Here is a 16,649-nt window from a genome sequence, read left to right as displayed (position 1 = left end):
GTAAGTCTAGTGTTTTGGGGTAAATTTAGTCTTAAAAGGGAGCAAAACAGATTTGGAGACAAATCCAGTGAACACAGTGGTGACCTCAAAGCATCTATATGAATTTGAAAAACTGTAATATGTATTACGTGAAACATCTTTGAATTTTGAACTGCATAAGATGTTTAGTGTGCTTATAGATTCACAGGTCCTCCCATGTTTCTTTCTCCTTCAACCTTACATAGATCTTCAGCATAAGTTGGAGTTGCTGCTGTTAACTGTCTCATATTTTCCTAAATGTTTCTTTCTCCATAGCATCTAGAACTCTTGACCAATCTCTATTCTCTCACTTTCCCTGTATCTCTCATTTACCCAGATAGCTTACTGACATTGAGATTGTTGACTATCCAAAGTTGGCTGTTTCCAGAGTCCTGCCCCAGGCATTCATTTCCCCTCCATTAAAAGCTTACTATGGGCAATTTCATTTCCTACCACACCATGCCCTAACCCCTATATGCATATGTCTGGCAAATTATATTTCTAGCCCTAATTTTTCCACCCATATTTACAGCTGTCCAAGACCTACCAAGCATGCAAAGGAAGATAATTTCCTCCAAGTGATGTCATCTAATGATAAGGCTAATGGCAATTTTTCGAAAAACTGCTGCATAGTACAGTGGTATAAAGCATTCATAAGCAATTTAATGAGTTTTGTTTCAAAAATCAGGTTATCCATAGAGATTATTTACTGTGTTTTCTAAATGTGACTCTAAATCCTTTTGGCTATTTTTAGAGATCAAACCCACCTCTCAAACAATGATGTGATGCTATTTTGATGCTATTTTGAATGAAGATATATATATACACACACACATACACACTCAAAAGATACCACAAACTCAGAAAGCATTTCAAAAGAGTATAACTTAAATAGGTAGTGTCAGGATTATAGGTATCAACTTACACAACCTCCTAAGATTTGATGAGGATAACGTTTATTCTCATAGGTAAGCTGTGGTGTGCTTGCAAAAATAAGTTGTATTGTTTCAAAGTCAGTGTGTTATGGTGGATATTAGAAAGATCCAGGCTTGAAACCCAGATTGGCCTCTTAGATGAGTAACTTTGATCACATCTGCATTCTTTCTCAGCTTCAGTTTCCTCAATTTTAAAACAGCCATAGGGGCGCCTGGGTGGCGCAGTCGGTTAAGCGTCCGACTTCAGCCAGGTCACTATCTAGCGGTCCGTGATTTCGAGCCCCGCGTCAGGCTCTGTGCTGACAGCTCAGAGCCTGAAGCCTGTTTCCGATTCTGTGTCTCCCTCTCTCTCTGCCCCTCCCCCGTTCATGCTCTGTCTCTCTCTGTCCCAAAAATAAATAAACGTTGAAAAAAAAAATAAAACAGCCATAACTTGTTGCAGATGAAAAATTACATACATGTATAGCCTGAAACATGGTAGTGACTCAATAAATGACAGCCAGTATTATTATTACCTCAGTGAAATAGAAAGCTGTCATATCCACAGCTCTCTGCCTGATATTGTCTACCACCAGCTGAGAAGAAAAGTCAATTTAGCTACGCATTACTTTTCGAAAATCTTCCATTTTGCAATGAATTAAATGCCACAATGTCAACGTACACTCTGCAAGACAGCACATAAGGTTCTAGTGTCTGGCTTTCAGGGGGCAGGGTCAAAGAATTAACACTTTTTTTTTTCGGCTTCCTTGAGTGCCAGGTACTATCAGGCATTCTTTTTTTCCTTTCTTGTTGGTAAAAGAATGTTCTACATACCAGAAATAGGATGGAATTTCACATTCTTAAAGTTGTGGATATTGCTGTTTATGATTCTGTTCTCATTTTTTTCATAACACAATCATGAATAATTTTCTTCCACATTTAGGCATAGCTCAATTCTCCAGAAAAATTATGAATTGTTTGAGGAATATTTCAAATTGCAGACATGTAGTAAAGCACCATGAGAGGTGCATTTACTAATTTAAATATTTATTTTGTGGAACAACTAAAATGGTATTGAGAGAGCTGGAGAGTATAAAATTATTAATAAATAAAAAAGTACACTATTTAGAATTTTGAGCAAAACTTGTGGATTTCTAGGACTAAAAATGTTTTATCAAATTGATGCAAACTCTCCAAGCTCTTTCTTGGACTGTAATATTCAACAACAAAAAATTGATGAAATAAGAAAAAAAATAGAGACTTCTTTGCATATCACTTTAAAACCTCAGGGAAAAATTATTATTTTTATTTACTTAAAATGGACTCACTGGAGGTTATTTATGTTCATGTTCCTAAAAGCTGATGTATTTTTGATGAAAGTACATTTTGGATTAGGTTTGGCCTGCTGAGGATTGTTAAATCAACATACACAAACAAAAAACCAAGTTCGGCAAGCAAGAAATACAAAGTAGTATAAACAGAACTATTGCTGGGTGGGTGAGTCCAGTTGGTTCTCTCCCAAAGGAGTGACAGATTTCCCACACATCTAAAATTATCTGGAACTTGTTCTCAACAAATAATGCTAGAGAAAAATTCTTTCTGTTATAAATTATATGCTCCACTCAATGAATGCACAGTGCTACAGCCAGCAAAATTGTTACTCTAGCATCTGAAATATAAACATTATGTATTGCTTACAGGATTTCCAAGTTTCAAAGGTAGCAATAGGTTTAGAAACCAGTCTTTCTTTGGAAGGGAAAGAATAAAATATTTTCTTATAGAAAAGCTACAGATAATTTGTATAAGTTAAAGGACAAGGTTAAAATGTTAGACAAATATTAATTCCAGTTTTCTATAGGCAGTGCACAGGTGCAACTTGAACAGCATATTATATGGTATAATCATTAAATTCATTCAACCAGACCTTAGAGAGTTAAAAACATATATTCTGAGGAACAGGACTCCTCGGTCCAAAGGATGAGAATGAAACAGTGCAGAATATTTGTGTATCAAGGTGATTCCAGTTTCCAACTGGGAAAACAGGACTGTTAACACCCACATCCCCTGACAACTGTCCAATTATGTATATCACACTTGGCCTACTGTTTGCAGTAGAAGTAATCAATAAAGGATGTGGTTGAGTGAACATAGATTTTGGTTGAACCAATGCATGAAAACTTAATCATTTACTCAGAGAGAAGAAATCAAATAGAGCAGAGATGAAACAGCCACTAAGGGGTTTGTTGATTGTGCCACCAAGTTTGTGGGCCACAGATGAAAGTAATAAGGCAAATGGAATCAGTGACAGGAGAAAATGTAAAAAGCTATTCTTAATTTCATGAATTAATAGAAATGTTTTGATGTATTTTTGGGGGGTCATTTTTAGGAAATTTCGCATCAAAGCCTGGATGTTCCATTTTAAAGAATATATGAAAATTACTAGGGCATGTCATTTCTCTCAAGCAAAAAGAAATTAATTTCCAGCTATAACAGAAAGGTAATTTTCACACTTGAAACTTTGTACTGATTGATTGAAAGATCTCCACTGTGGAAAGTTTCCTAGGAAATAATTTAACCCGAGTTTGCAAGAAAATTCACAACGAGTATGGAATAAACCCAGAGGTAGGCTAGTTGTGACCAATATGTCTTGAATAATTCTCATTTTTGTGATTTTCTTCCCTCTAGATTCTTTTCAAAAGTCACCCTGATTATTTGGAGAGTGTGGCATTTCAGTAAAATGAGTTATTTCAGTAAATGAGGCAAAAAAAATGCCGTAAAGAAAACTGAGGAATTTTGCTCTCTGTATTTACTCAAATTGTCTGTGTAATAATAATATTTACTTGGTAATTTCTCAACTCATTCTCTCTTTGTTTTATGGACCATAATTCTGGCTTTTATAGCTGTGTCATACACAATTGTTATCATTTTAGAATATCAACCCCCCCCTTTTCTTCTAGTATTCCAAGTGTTGGGGGGGGAAGGCATTGTAATGCTTATTTTCTGTTATGCCCCTTAACCCCCTGTGCAATTAATATTATTCAGAACAAGAGCAAAAATAACACATCCTGTTCACTATTAAAACGTTCATCAATAACTCTCATGGCATGGCTGGGTCCAGCATTACCAAATGGACAATTCTGTATTACCAAGTCCTTAGTCTTGAGGGAACATGGTGTGTTTTTCAATCGAAGGCTCAAAATAAATTCTTATAAGCATTTTAGAAGCTTCTAGCCTTAAAGATTATTCACCTTTCATGCACACTCGGCTGATAGCCTTAGACATACACTTACGCTAGTCATGGCTATCCTCTTCCATTTCCTTAAGAGATAAAATATATTTATAGAGATAGGGCTACCATTAGTGAAACTTGTGCAATTGTAAAGGTTCGGAAAAAGATTCAGAGAAGATGCGAAGCTCATATGCAGCTTGATTTATTTTTCTGCCATCACTACCATAATTTTCTCTATTTTGGTTGTTCTTCATTTCTTGCATGTTGCTGCTAATCTGAGGGCAGTTTGTGACTAGGAAAGAGATAGATGTGTGTGTGTGTGTGTGTGTGTGTGTGTGTGTGTGTGTATCAAAGAACACTGAGCCCTTAAAGAGAATTTTTTTTAAATGACCACAATATCTGTATCAATGCATTTTTAGTAATCAGTGGACTTGATGTAATAAGGCTTCTTAGATATCTAGGATATGCTGTCCACCTGAAGAGGATTTTTGTTTTTGAAACATCTGTCTCTTTCTTGAGTTATTTTACATAAATGGTAAAAGAATATGCTGAGGCTTCTACTCCCCTGAGCGCCACTCCATAACTACCAGCAATATGGCAAAATGGCAGATGTGGATTGGAAAACTTACGGTGTCCCTGCAGTACTTCTTCCCTACGGCCCCAGAAGAAGCATCTCCTGTACTCTTTTGTGTATTGCATAACATGATAAAACTAAGAACCCATGTCTACCATAGAAATCATTGATGGCTTCATTGTTACTTAGTAGAAGATGGGAATTTTTTTAAGTGGAATTTGTTTCATTTGGTATGAAAGTGAGGTGGGGATCAATCTTCCTGCCTATTGTATGCTTGCCCCAAGGCAGGTTCTTAGACCGTTAGACTGTTGGAATAGAATTGTCCCCATTCCTACCAAAAACACACCCTACTTTATGGGCTATCAAAATAGCTGTATCCTGTTCCGCATCTAAACCCCAAATAACACTTAAGCAGCCAAATTAAAACATTAAATTGTCTGTCTGTTGTTGTTGTTGCGATTATTTACCAGATAATTGTTCAACTCTCCCCTTAGCTTTTACTATATGGACCAGGAATTCAAATCGTTGACCAGAGACTAAAATATTCCAAGCAAGGTGTCTGTTTTTTACAGGTGAGAATTATTTTAAGGTAACCTCATGTATCCAGAAGTTTAAAAAATAAAGACTATCAGTAACCAAAGGACAACATTTATGACATAGGAAGTACTCAATATCTGTTTATAAAAGGAAATGTTTTCCCCTGGAGTTTTATCTTTTTAGTTATGTTGGAACACATGTCATTTTATAAGAATTATTTTATAAACATGTTAAGGGATGCATTTATTTAACTGTACAGGCTTAGACCAGGTCTGCTACAAGGTCTGAAGCAAGACAAAAACTTCAGCCATTTTCTACTGATTCTGGGCAGTATTAACAGCAGAGTGAAGTAGAGAAAAACCTTGGATTGAGAGTAACTTGTTCTGTGAGTGTTCCGCAGGACGAGCAAACATTTCTAATAAATTTTAACTTGATAAATGAGTTATGTCCTGCAATATGAGTAGTACCTGATGCTGGATATCACATGATTACAACTGAGGCATTGGTTCTTGAAATTCACTTTGATATACAAGTGGTTTGGATTACAAGCATGTCTCCAGAATGAATAATGTTCGCAAACCAAGCATAATTTTTATTGTAATTTTAATAATCAAAATGAACTGCACCAAATGGCACAGAGTTGGTGTGTTACAAAGAGACATTAAACTGAAAACTTATAAATGTCTTCTTTGTGTTCAAACCCCTACTTTTTTCCAGGTGTTATGTGGAAAGTAAAAATTTAAGGGATAGTTGGGTTGGTTTTCCATGTACTAGTTACTGATCTCTACTTGGAAGAACCACAACACTCATGGGTTGCTTGCTTTACTCATGGCTGGCCCTGCTTTCCTAGAGTAAATATCCTTATTTTCCTTATAAATATGTCTGTATCCTTAACCATTTATGCAGTAATGACTGTATTGCCTTTTATTTGGTATTTTGTAGTATACGTTTCATTTCATTGGCATTGGTATTTTAATATTCAATTAATTTATTTAATAATTAATGATTACTATATTGGCAATGGTAATTATATAATGAAGATGTACTTTTAGTTCATTAGGTATTTAATCTTAAAAATTTTTTTTTTACATTTATTCATTTTTGAGAGAGAGAGACAGAGCATCAGTGGGGGAGGGGCAGAGAGACAGGGAGACACAGAATCTGAAGCAGGCTCCAGGCTCTGAGCTATCAGTGCAGAGCCTGATGTGGGGCTCAAACTCACAAACCGCGAGATCATGACCTGAGCCGAAGTTGGACACTCAACCGACTAAGCCACCCAGGCGCCCCAGGCATTTAATCTTTTAAATGCCTTTTAAAAAAAATGTTTATTTTAAGAAAGAGAGAGAGAGAGAGGAGAGAGGAGGGAGAGAATGCCTGTGTAAGCAGGGGAGGGGCAGAGAGAGAGGGAGGGAGAGAATCCCAAGCAGGCTGTCAGCGCAGAGCCCAACATGGTGCTTGATCCTGCGAACTGTGAGATCATTACCTAAGCCAAAATCAAGAATTGGACACTCAACCAACTGAGCCACCCAGGCACCCCTTAAATGCCTCTTAAATAACAATTTTATCTTTTAAAACACTACCTTGTATGTGTTTGCAGCTGAAATATAGAAATTAGAACTTGACACAATCTGTATCTCTTCTTTTTCTTCTTCATCTTACTGCTACTACTACCATTATTAAAAAGCTAGACATTGGGTATAAGATCACATACCCAAAACCACGGTCTTAATTTTAATAACTGTTCTTATTCTTATTCTATCTTGAATTAAATCATAATGTTAGAACATAGTGCAATAATTAAATGGAGTACACAACAATAACAATAAAATGAGTGAAGGGCAAATCATGTGCTTTCCATGGAAAAATTTGTATCAGAAGTTGTTCAGGTATACTTTTATTAAATTTTCTGTTTTAAATGAGATATTGGGAATATTGTTTTTGCATTCTGGTGTTTACCCGGATATAGATGCTCAAAGACAGATGTCTTAATGGAAGAAGCAAGATTGAAACATAAATGAAAACTTTCCTCAAAGAAGAGATCTCGAAAGGTTAGGGTGAGCCAAGTTACTGAAGCGTACTATATATTTCTGTGTTCTCTGCTTTTTTAACCTGAGATGTGACCTGATTTTTCCCTTTCATTCAAGGTCGTCACTAAACTCACAGAAAATCAAAAATAAAATAGTACAAAGGAGGAATAGACAAAGGAGAGTTTAGGTGCATATTTTAAGATACCACATTGGTTTAAAATAACTTACGATGAAAGGGTCACTTAAGAAGGGCACTGCTTAAAATTTAAGCAGGCAGTAATGGAAAGCGACAGACCTCAAACAATTTAAGTCTTTCACAGCTGAGTGAATTCACAGTGACAGCAAGACAAGGATGTGCTAACTTACCTCTGCAGGACCTTGGCTATTGCTTCATAGGCTCTCCCCAGGCTGAGATCATCTTCCAGGTCTATGGAGATTTTACTGTAAGTGTTAAGGACCTATCAGGAAAAGAAATACGTATTAAACATACAGCATGGCCAGATTCACTGATGTTTGCATTTCATAACAGAAAAGATTAAAATTAATAGCTGTTTTTAATGTCTCCATAAAATATTTTTTTGTGTATTAAAAATTCATGTTGGTTTGGTTTATTTTTATCCATAGTATAACTTGTTTCACAGCAAACTCTTTAAGCCATGACAGTGAGGTCTTACTTTTATAAAAATAATTCTTTTCCTGCACAATCCAAAATTTTCCAATTTATATAACTTAGGTGTGAATAAATAATTGAATGGTTTACAACATTATTTTAAAATATGGTACTATTATCTAAGGTAATGTAAGGCAGATTACAATATTCTACTGTGGTAGCTTAACTATCACGTTCTTTCTATAAATAGCGGTTTTGTAAAGTGTGAATTTAGGTGCTAAGCAATTTCTAAATCTATCATTTTATTAGATGCATATCTCACAGTTTGTACATGTAGTCAGTATACACTAAAAATATTTCTTAAAAATGTACTCCATTACCAACAATCTCTTCAATAATCAAAAGATTATGGCTGCCATAGCCAAACATATGATCTTAATTTAATTTAACACTGACATCAACTTTATGGTATAATTTTCCTTTTATTCTTTTTCTCTCAATGACCAGAAGGAGGAAAATATGTAAAACAAAATTCCTATTCTTTCTTCTTCCTTCATTGTTACTTGACCTAACCTATTACACACATGAGGACACAGGAAATCTCCAAAGGCCTCTATGGAAATCCTTTTTGCACATTTTCTAAGACAGAATTAGTGAAAGTCATTTGACAGCATTTGGAGAGAGAGGCAGGGTGAGGGAGGACATAAATGCGTGCTTTATGCTACTGCCCGAATGAGGCAGCTTTGAAGAGTTAAGTATTAGAGGCAGTGTTGACATTTGACTTTACTTTCTTAAAGTTAACATTTGGGAAATAATTTCAACGAGGCCATTACGATACCGCATAACATTTGTTTGTGTGTGAGTGTGTGTGTGTGTGTGTGTGTGGTTTGCAAGTGACTGCTTGACGTAACACTGACATTAAAACTTACTGATACGTATTGACCCAGTGTTTTAAACCTACAAAGTTAAAATTTTTGATTTCTTATTTTTAAGCTTATTAATACGCTTTGTATAAACCCAAGGATATTATTTCCACTTTGTCTTGCATACCTGACAATACCTACATTAAATCTGATACGATTTGACATAGACCTTTCTGAGTTAAGGGGCAGAACTCATAAATTTTGTAAATTTATAAGAGACCTTATTGAATCCAAATACCAAAATATTTAGGAAGAGACCTTCTAGTGTCTTTTTATGGTTGATACATTTTTATATATGACATTTTAGAACTTTACGATTGAATATTATTAGATTTCTTGCCAAAAACAACTTGTTTATTCACCAAATATCGTTACTGTGTACCAGGTGCTATGTTAGACCCCAAGAAATCTTAGTTAGAAGGGAACATGCTTGCAGCCCTGAAGGCGTTTACAGTCTTATGGCACAGAAGTTTGGGTTGATACGCTGTGTAAATTAGCAATGACTGAAGGCAGGGTTCCCCAGGGCTTACACCATGCTTCTACTGCACACTCTCCCATGCCCCTGGTCACCTGGAGCAGCACAGTAAGTCCCACAGGCACCCATTACCTTGAGGATGTGACTCTACCCTCTGGATAGGAGGGTAGGTGTTCAAGAAATGATAGGTAAATATTTCAGTGCTGGTGACACTTTAATTTGTGGCTTGAGAGAGTTCATACATCAGCTCAAACACTTTACCTAAAAACAGGAAACACACAGGCAGTAGGAAGCACATAGTTCACTATTGGCCCAGTAGGGAAACAATGAATGACATGAAGTCCTAACTGAAGACCTAGAATGTGCCATAGAGGAGCCCATCTAAATCAGGCAGGACCTCTGCTCCTCAGGAATGTGAACTCTAGGGGGAGACAGTAAATGCAGACAGGTGGATGGATGGCAAGAACACAAGGCAAAACTCAGCACATTGGGGAATCATATAGTTAAATCTAAGGGGTATAGGAAGGACATTGTTAAAATAAAGAGGAAAAACTCATAAAAGTGGAAAAATAACATGAGATTAAATATTGTGCTGAAAATAAAGACGTTTTACATTGATCTTCTGGTAAGCTACGTTACCTGCTTTTTAATTAACGTAGGCAAGGTATAATTTACAAGTGAATAAACATTAATCAATTCAAATCCCTAGGCAAATAGTGGAGTCTTTTTTTTTTTTTACAAAGAATAATACTTCAGTACTTCAAGTGAGAAAATACAGTGTGCAAATCTGAGAGATCAACTGTACTTGGTTGAATATCCCTTTGGCACACAATATGCTGGAAATGAATCCAGATTAAGTTCTATCATCACAAATCGAAGAGGAGAGAATAAAGACTCTCAGATGCAAACTCTTTTGATGAACTGAAAATTCATCATGTATCTTTAAACTTTATTCACAATGAACTTAATCAACCTTTGTCAAAAGACAAAGGAAACATGATTAAGCACACTACTAGATAAACTTCAATGAACACCAAACTGTGTAGGATTACAAGGTTGTCAAAGTTAGAAAAATCAGTTCATATACCACACAAAAATCGAGCACTACATAGGTACCTAAATGGTTCCAATAATTTCAGTGAATAATGGAGATGAAGCTTTGAAAACTATTTCACTTCAAGTTTTAAAGGCAACGGGCCTCATCTTCCCACTAGAATAAAATTGATTTACTTGAAAAGGCATTTTCAAATAAAATCCCAAGTTCTTAAAATGAGATAATTTGTATTGGTCACCTAAAAACAAAACTAGTAGAATACTTAGCATAAAAAATGAGAATGTGCAAAAGAATCATGCTGGCAATATGCTACAAATTCTTTGAAGAATTGTTACTGTAAGATAAAATTTTAAGGGTCATTAATTTCTCTTGCTGCAATATCCTTCGAGGGAACACTGAACTTAAGTCAAGATTGTCACCTGTCAACAAAGTGAATGGGAGACAGTGAGAGAGAGGCAGAGAGAGAGAGAGAGAGAGAGAGAGAGAGAGAGAGAGATTGAGAAAAAAGCATAGAAAGGTAGCCTTGTCCTCCCAGATTATAAGAATATATTTTGTGCCTGAGCTTTGGTACTTTTCAGGGCAGATACATAAGAAGTCATTATTAGGTCTATTAATATCAAATGCCCAATTGTTCTATATAACCTTTAAATGTTTAGGATTTCCAGTTATGAGGGTGCTTGGAACAAAAGAAAATGATCTATTTTATATTGACCCCCACTTCTTGTCTTCTTCTATTTTCTCATTCCACATCTCTCTGCAATTCCTCTTTTACAGTCCCCTTATCTTAGACAACATTAAAACAGAAAGAACTTCCAGCAATAATGGCCCTTATATTTGTTTTCACAGCCAAAGCCTGCTTTAAACCACACTCCTGGCCTAACTCTCCCAAATTAGATGGAATCATCTCCCTGCTCTTTGGCCCAGCCAGCTGTTATAAGAAAACACTGTTCCAGTTAATTTGTTTTAAAACCTTTATATATTTTTAAATGATTGTAGATTCACATGCAATTATAAGAAATAATACAGAGCACTCTCATATATCCTTCACCGTCTTTCCCCAATGGCAACATCTCACGTAACTACAGTACGGTCTCACACCAGGAAATTGATGTTGATAAAATTCATCCACTTTTTTCAGATTTCACAAGTTTTACTTGCACTCCCGTGTGTGCGTGTGTGTGTGTGTGTGTGTGTGTGTGTGTGTGTTTGCATGTGGGTGTTAATTTTAGGCTATTTTATCACATGCATCTATCCATGTAATAAACACCACTATAGCTAAGATACAGAAAAGTTCTGTTGCTATGATGATCCCTCACGTTACCCTTTCACTTTTAGTATGTTTGCTGCTTGGAAGAGAAAAGAGAAGTGGAGAAAAAATTATTTTTTCTTTTTTGGTTGGGTAAAAGAAAGATCTGCCTTAGGAAAAATTCTGAAATAACTTGGCAGCTGATCTGTTCCCTTTTGGCACACCTCCCTTAACCTTGTGTGTATTTCACCAGGGAAATTTCCTCAGCTAAGTGATAGAAGGACAGTAGTTGATTAAACTAGTTCATACTTAGGCGTGAATGACTGCCAGAAGAAGTTGTAGTTTTTTTTCAAAAAATTTTTTAATGTTTATTTATTTTGCAGAGCGGGGGGGGGGTAAGGTTAGAGAGAGACAGAGTGTGAGTGGGGGAGGGGAGAGAGAAAGCTGGGGAGGGGCAGAGAGAGAGGGAGACAGAATCTGAAGCAGGCGCCATGCTGTGAGCTGTCAGCACAGAGCCTAACAGGGGGCTCAAACTCACACCATAAGATCATGACCTGAGCTGAAGTTGGATGCTGAACCAACTGAGATACCCAGGTGCCCCAAAGTTGTAGTTTTAAAAAGAGGATGCTTGGGGCGCCTGGGTGGCTCAGTCAGTTAAGCGACCGACTTCGGCTCAGGTCATGATCTCACAGTTCGTGAGTTCAAGCCCTGAGTCGGGCTCTGTGCTGACAGCTCAGAGCCTGGAGCCTGCTTCGGATTCTGTGTCTCCCTCTGTCTCTGCCCCTCCCCTGTTCATGCTCTGTCTCTCTCTGTCTCAAAAATAAATAAAAAACATTAAAAAATATATATCAAAAAAAAAAATAAAAAGAGGATGCTTGCTAGCCCCAAGTCACTTCTTCTGAGTGGAGTTTTATGTGGTCTAACGAAGTGAAATGAAACAATTCAGATAGTGTGTGGCAGGATAATTGGGGACAAAGGTTATAAAACGAAAAAGAAAGGCCAGCCTTCTATTGAAATTCAGCCTTATGATATGATCCCTTAAGCAGGTACTGATTTTTATAACCTCTTTTTTGGGGTCTACTTCTATACCTCAGGTTTTCTAGAAGCCTCACACACTTGCCCACAATCTCGTTATCAAAGTAGTATGGAAGAGATGAAAAAAAGGTAGAGGGAAATGTGCAGCAGCAGATGTGAAAATCAGGTGTTCCTAAGTCATTGATACCTGAAAAGGTAACTCCCTCTCATTATCGCTTTCCTCATAATGCTCAACCTTCAGAACCAATATATTATGCAAAGTAATCTTCTAGTACATTCCATCAGATCATTAGATGTGACTGCAAGATAAAATGATATATATATTTTTTATGTACATAGGGTATATTACATATCTACATGTGTAATATGGATATATCCTTGCTCTTAAAGACCTTACTAAGGCAATAAGACTTATAGACATTGATATTATATAGTGCTGTAAGTCTGTATAAAGGGCTAAAAATCTAGTTCAAAGACATTAATTCATTAAACAAATACTGAGTGTCTTCCATGGGTCAAGTCTTGTTTTAGGTGCTAGGCATAGAGCAACAAATAATACAAAATCCCTGCCCCCGTGCAGTCTATACTGTATCTAGGAGATGGGGCAAAAATCTGTAATAAAATAAATAAATGAATGAATTTCAGATAGTGTAGGAGCAATGAAGAACTGGGAAAGGCTTCCTTTAGGAAGAGAAATTCAATCTGCATTTTAAGGGAATGATGGGATTGGGTCAGTGGGGAGGAGGGCAGCTTGAACAAAGGTTTGGGGAAGAGAATGAGTGATACAATGAGGAAAAAGCTTTACCAGAGTACACAGAAGTAACAATGTCCAATAAAAAGTCTGCTTTAAGGCTCATGCATAGAATGTTTTGTCTGATAACATGGACTAAATAATCATAGTTTTAATTGATGGTATGAAGTGATAAACTTTCAAGTTGCAATTTGTCTTTTTGATTACAAAGAGAAATCTGATTGTTGCTTTGAAGGTAAGGTGCGTTATTCACTTTCATTCTTTATTCTACATGCACAAAAATGTAGTCTTTTGCAAGACTTTTTTTACTCATAGTTTTTGTCTTTCTGTTTTCTAGGCTGCTCAATGTGTTTGGTTAAAATACGTCACATCCAAGATGCTGCAGGTCCTGCCTTGCTTCCTATTATGCAAGTTTTCAAAAAAATTAATGCATAGTTGTTCCTGTGTCTAGGGAAAGGAGAGGAAATATTCTTCTTTTCTCCCTCTGGCATAGCACTGAGCATGCACCACTCAAACTAATATAGATCAGTGACATGAAGTTAAAATGGGCCCCCATGCTCTGGTTGGTGACCCATTGTTACTGTAGGAAAACAACTCATGGAAACCACCACATAAAGTAAGTTCTAACATCTAGTCCATCTGAGATGGAAATTTTGTAATTTTGCAAAAGTTTCAAGGAGCTATAATCCTTTTACTTCACATTTTTGGTATTTTTTTTCTATATACATTTCTTTTTTCACTTACCAACCGCCCCTACTGCTCTCTTCCTTAGTTAATTCAATATTTGAAATCAGTAGGGACTCCTCCTCGGAGGGCATAGACTAGGCTTTGGAGGAGCCTTATGGGATAATTAATCAAATCTCCCTCTGGGTGTTCACATTTTCTTCAAATAGCATAGGCTCTCAAGTCACACAGGTCTACTACTGAGCTGATTGACATGTGTCAAGTCACTTAGTCTCTCTGAGCCTATTTCCTCAGGTATAAAATGGAAATGAATAAAGTCTACCTTGAAGGGATGTTATAAAGTTCCAATAAGATGAGGTATTAATAATAATACCTACTAAAGATTTGAATAAAGCAACTGTTTAATTTCCCCAAATACTTATCTTACTTACCTAAAGTGGTTTTCAAATGGGGGTGATTTTACCCCCTAGGGGATATTTGGCGGTGTGTGGAGATATGTGATGTAGTCGTAATTGGGAAGGTTGCTACTGTCATCTAGTGAGAAGCCAAGGATACTGCTAGATACCCTGCAAGTGCACATGGAAGCCGCCCCCCACCCCCGCCCCAACGAAGAATTATGCAGCCAAAATGTGAACAGTGATGATGTTAAGGAATCCTGATTTAGCCTTCACCTCAACCATTCTCATGATTGGAAACCATCCCCTTGTGAAGCTGGCCACTCTGTCATTGAAGAGGTAAGTGACACAACTATTGGTTAAGTTCAGCAAAATCTGTAACTTCTACCTGCTCATGATGGTTGTGTTTTGTGAGACAACACAAAATAAGCCCATCCCTCTTCCATGTGATGTTGCTGAAAGACAGCTATTTGCCCTCTTAAAAGCCTCCAAACATATAGAGTCATCCAGGAGACTCTGAAATGAATGAGAATGTAACCCCAACAGTTTAGCCACATTTGAACGTTTCCTTCTTAGTTTTGTCTGAGTTCTAGAAGAGTTTAAATAAACCCACCTGGACCAAAAAGTTCTGTGAAACAGCAAAGAGGCATCCATCAGGTTTGTTTGTAGAGAAGTTATGGTCTATTACCTAGGGTGGATTTTTTACCTCTTCTCCTTGCCCACTATAAAAAGATAGTACAGCTAATATTTTCTTATACATCTCCTACACAAACCCAAAATTGTGCCATTTCATAACAAAAGTTTGGCTCTGTGCTCAACAGAGTGCACTACTTTGAGGAGAAAAAGGCAATGACGCAGGTTTACTCTTGTGCAATAAGAAATATAGAAATAAAAAATCAAGTTTGCCATCTTGAGCTTGAAATCAACGTCAAATCTTATCGGAAATACATTTATTCTGATTTCTGGCAATCTAACCCCTTTAGCCATTTCACAGTTGGTGAGCAGAGAGGATGTTTCTGCCTCATTTACAGTGTCTGAACATGATTCAGACAATCAACTGCAACATTAGTCAAAGAAATCAGTGGCTAATGAATTCTGACAAGCACTGCAGTAACAGGCTGAGGACCAGACTGGACCATAACAACATTCAGAGTACTTTACTGGAGCCAGTAATCAGAGATGGCAAAAGACGGTTAAAAATGGGGGTAAACAGAACTGGTCTCATATCACCTAAAGGCTCTTATACATTTTTTTGCAAAGTCATAGTATCTGACATGTAGTAGATACAGTAATCCTTTCCTACAAATATGTTATATTGAATGAACACTGAGGACAAGGACAAGTGAGTCGGCATCTCTGTAAACTATAACACATAAAAGTAGTTAAATATTTTGCATTCTGCTGACACTATATTCTTAAGTTAGGAACAGTCTAGCCTTACTATTTATACTGACCATTTAGAGTATGTACTCTCTCTTCCTGAAATGCATTACTCATGATTTAGAGTAACTGTCACACATGGTTTACATTGCCCAACACGCAATATGAAGGCTACATGGTCTAGTGCAGAAAGGACTGAATGTTAAAAGGTATGAGTTCTAGTTTCTCTTCTGCCATTAGCTCAGTGTGTGACTTTGGACAGGTCACTTGGTTACCTTGAGCATCAGTATCTAAGTCTGGAAGATAATGGGGTGGGACCAAACGATCTAAAATTCTCTCTTCCAAAAATATTAATTGGAGTTCAGAACCCTACATTGATATATTTAGTAATTTAAGATAGGCTCTGATTGTTTTCAAATATTTATCCTTGGCTTTAAAATCCCTGATAAATTTATTTAATTTTATTTTTTTTTAATTTTTTAAAAGAAACAAAATGATGAGTCCTTTCATTCAATTGAAATGTTACAGCAAGGAGAGCTGAATCTACAATGTTTGGGGTTCATATTAAATAGCCATTGTCATAAATGCAATAATCAGCACTCTTCAAAAATAGCCAATTATTTTACCACCTAAAATTTTAAAGACTTATGAAAATTCACGGTTATCCTTAAGTTATGTAAACTAAATTAGAATTCGTAGTTAATCTCTCACATGCTAGGAGTTCACATTGCATTTTCAAATGCTTGGTTCTGGCTCAGGTCATTGCTTGCAGTTCATGAGTTCAAGCCCTGTACTGG

The 16,649-nt window shown here is 36.6% G+C and overlaps 1 protein-coding gene across 2 annotated transcripts in view; it reads right to left on the bottom strand.

Moving 5' to 3' along the window:
• Positions 1-16,649, bottom strand: part of TTC29 (tetratricopeptide repeat domain 29) — a 243,323-nt gene that overhangs the window by 103,934 nt on the left and 122,740 nt on the right. For both annotated transcript variants that reach the window (XM_030312961.1, XM_030312963.1), the window contains exon 9: positions 7,666-7,757. In XM_030312961.1, the coding sequence (XP_030168821.1) occupies positions 7,666-7,757 (92 nt within the window). The remainder of the gene's footprint in view (positions 1-7,665; positions 7,758-16,649) is intronic.

This window comes from Lynx canadensis, chromosome B1, assembly GCF_007474595.2.
Source record: "Lynx canadensis isolate LIC74 chromosome B1, mLynCan4.pri.v2, whole genome shotgun sequence".
Classification (NCBI taxonomy): domain Eukaryota; kingdom Metazoa; phylum Chordata; class Mammalia; order Carnivora; family Felidae; genus Lynx; species Lynx canadensis.
Note: the sequence above shows the minus strand (reverse complement) of the source record. Positions and strands in the feature narration are given on the sequence as shown.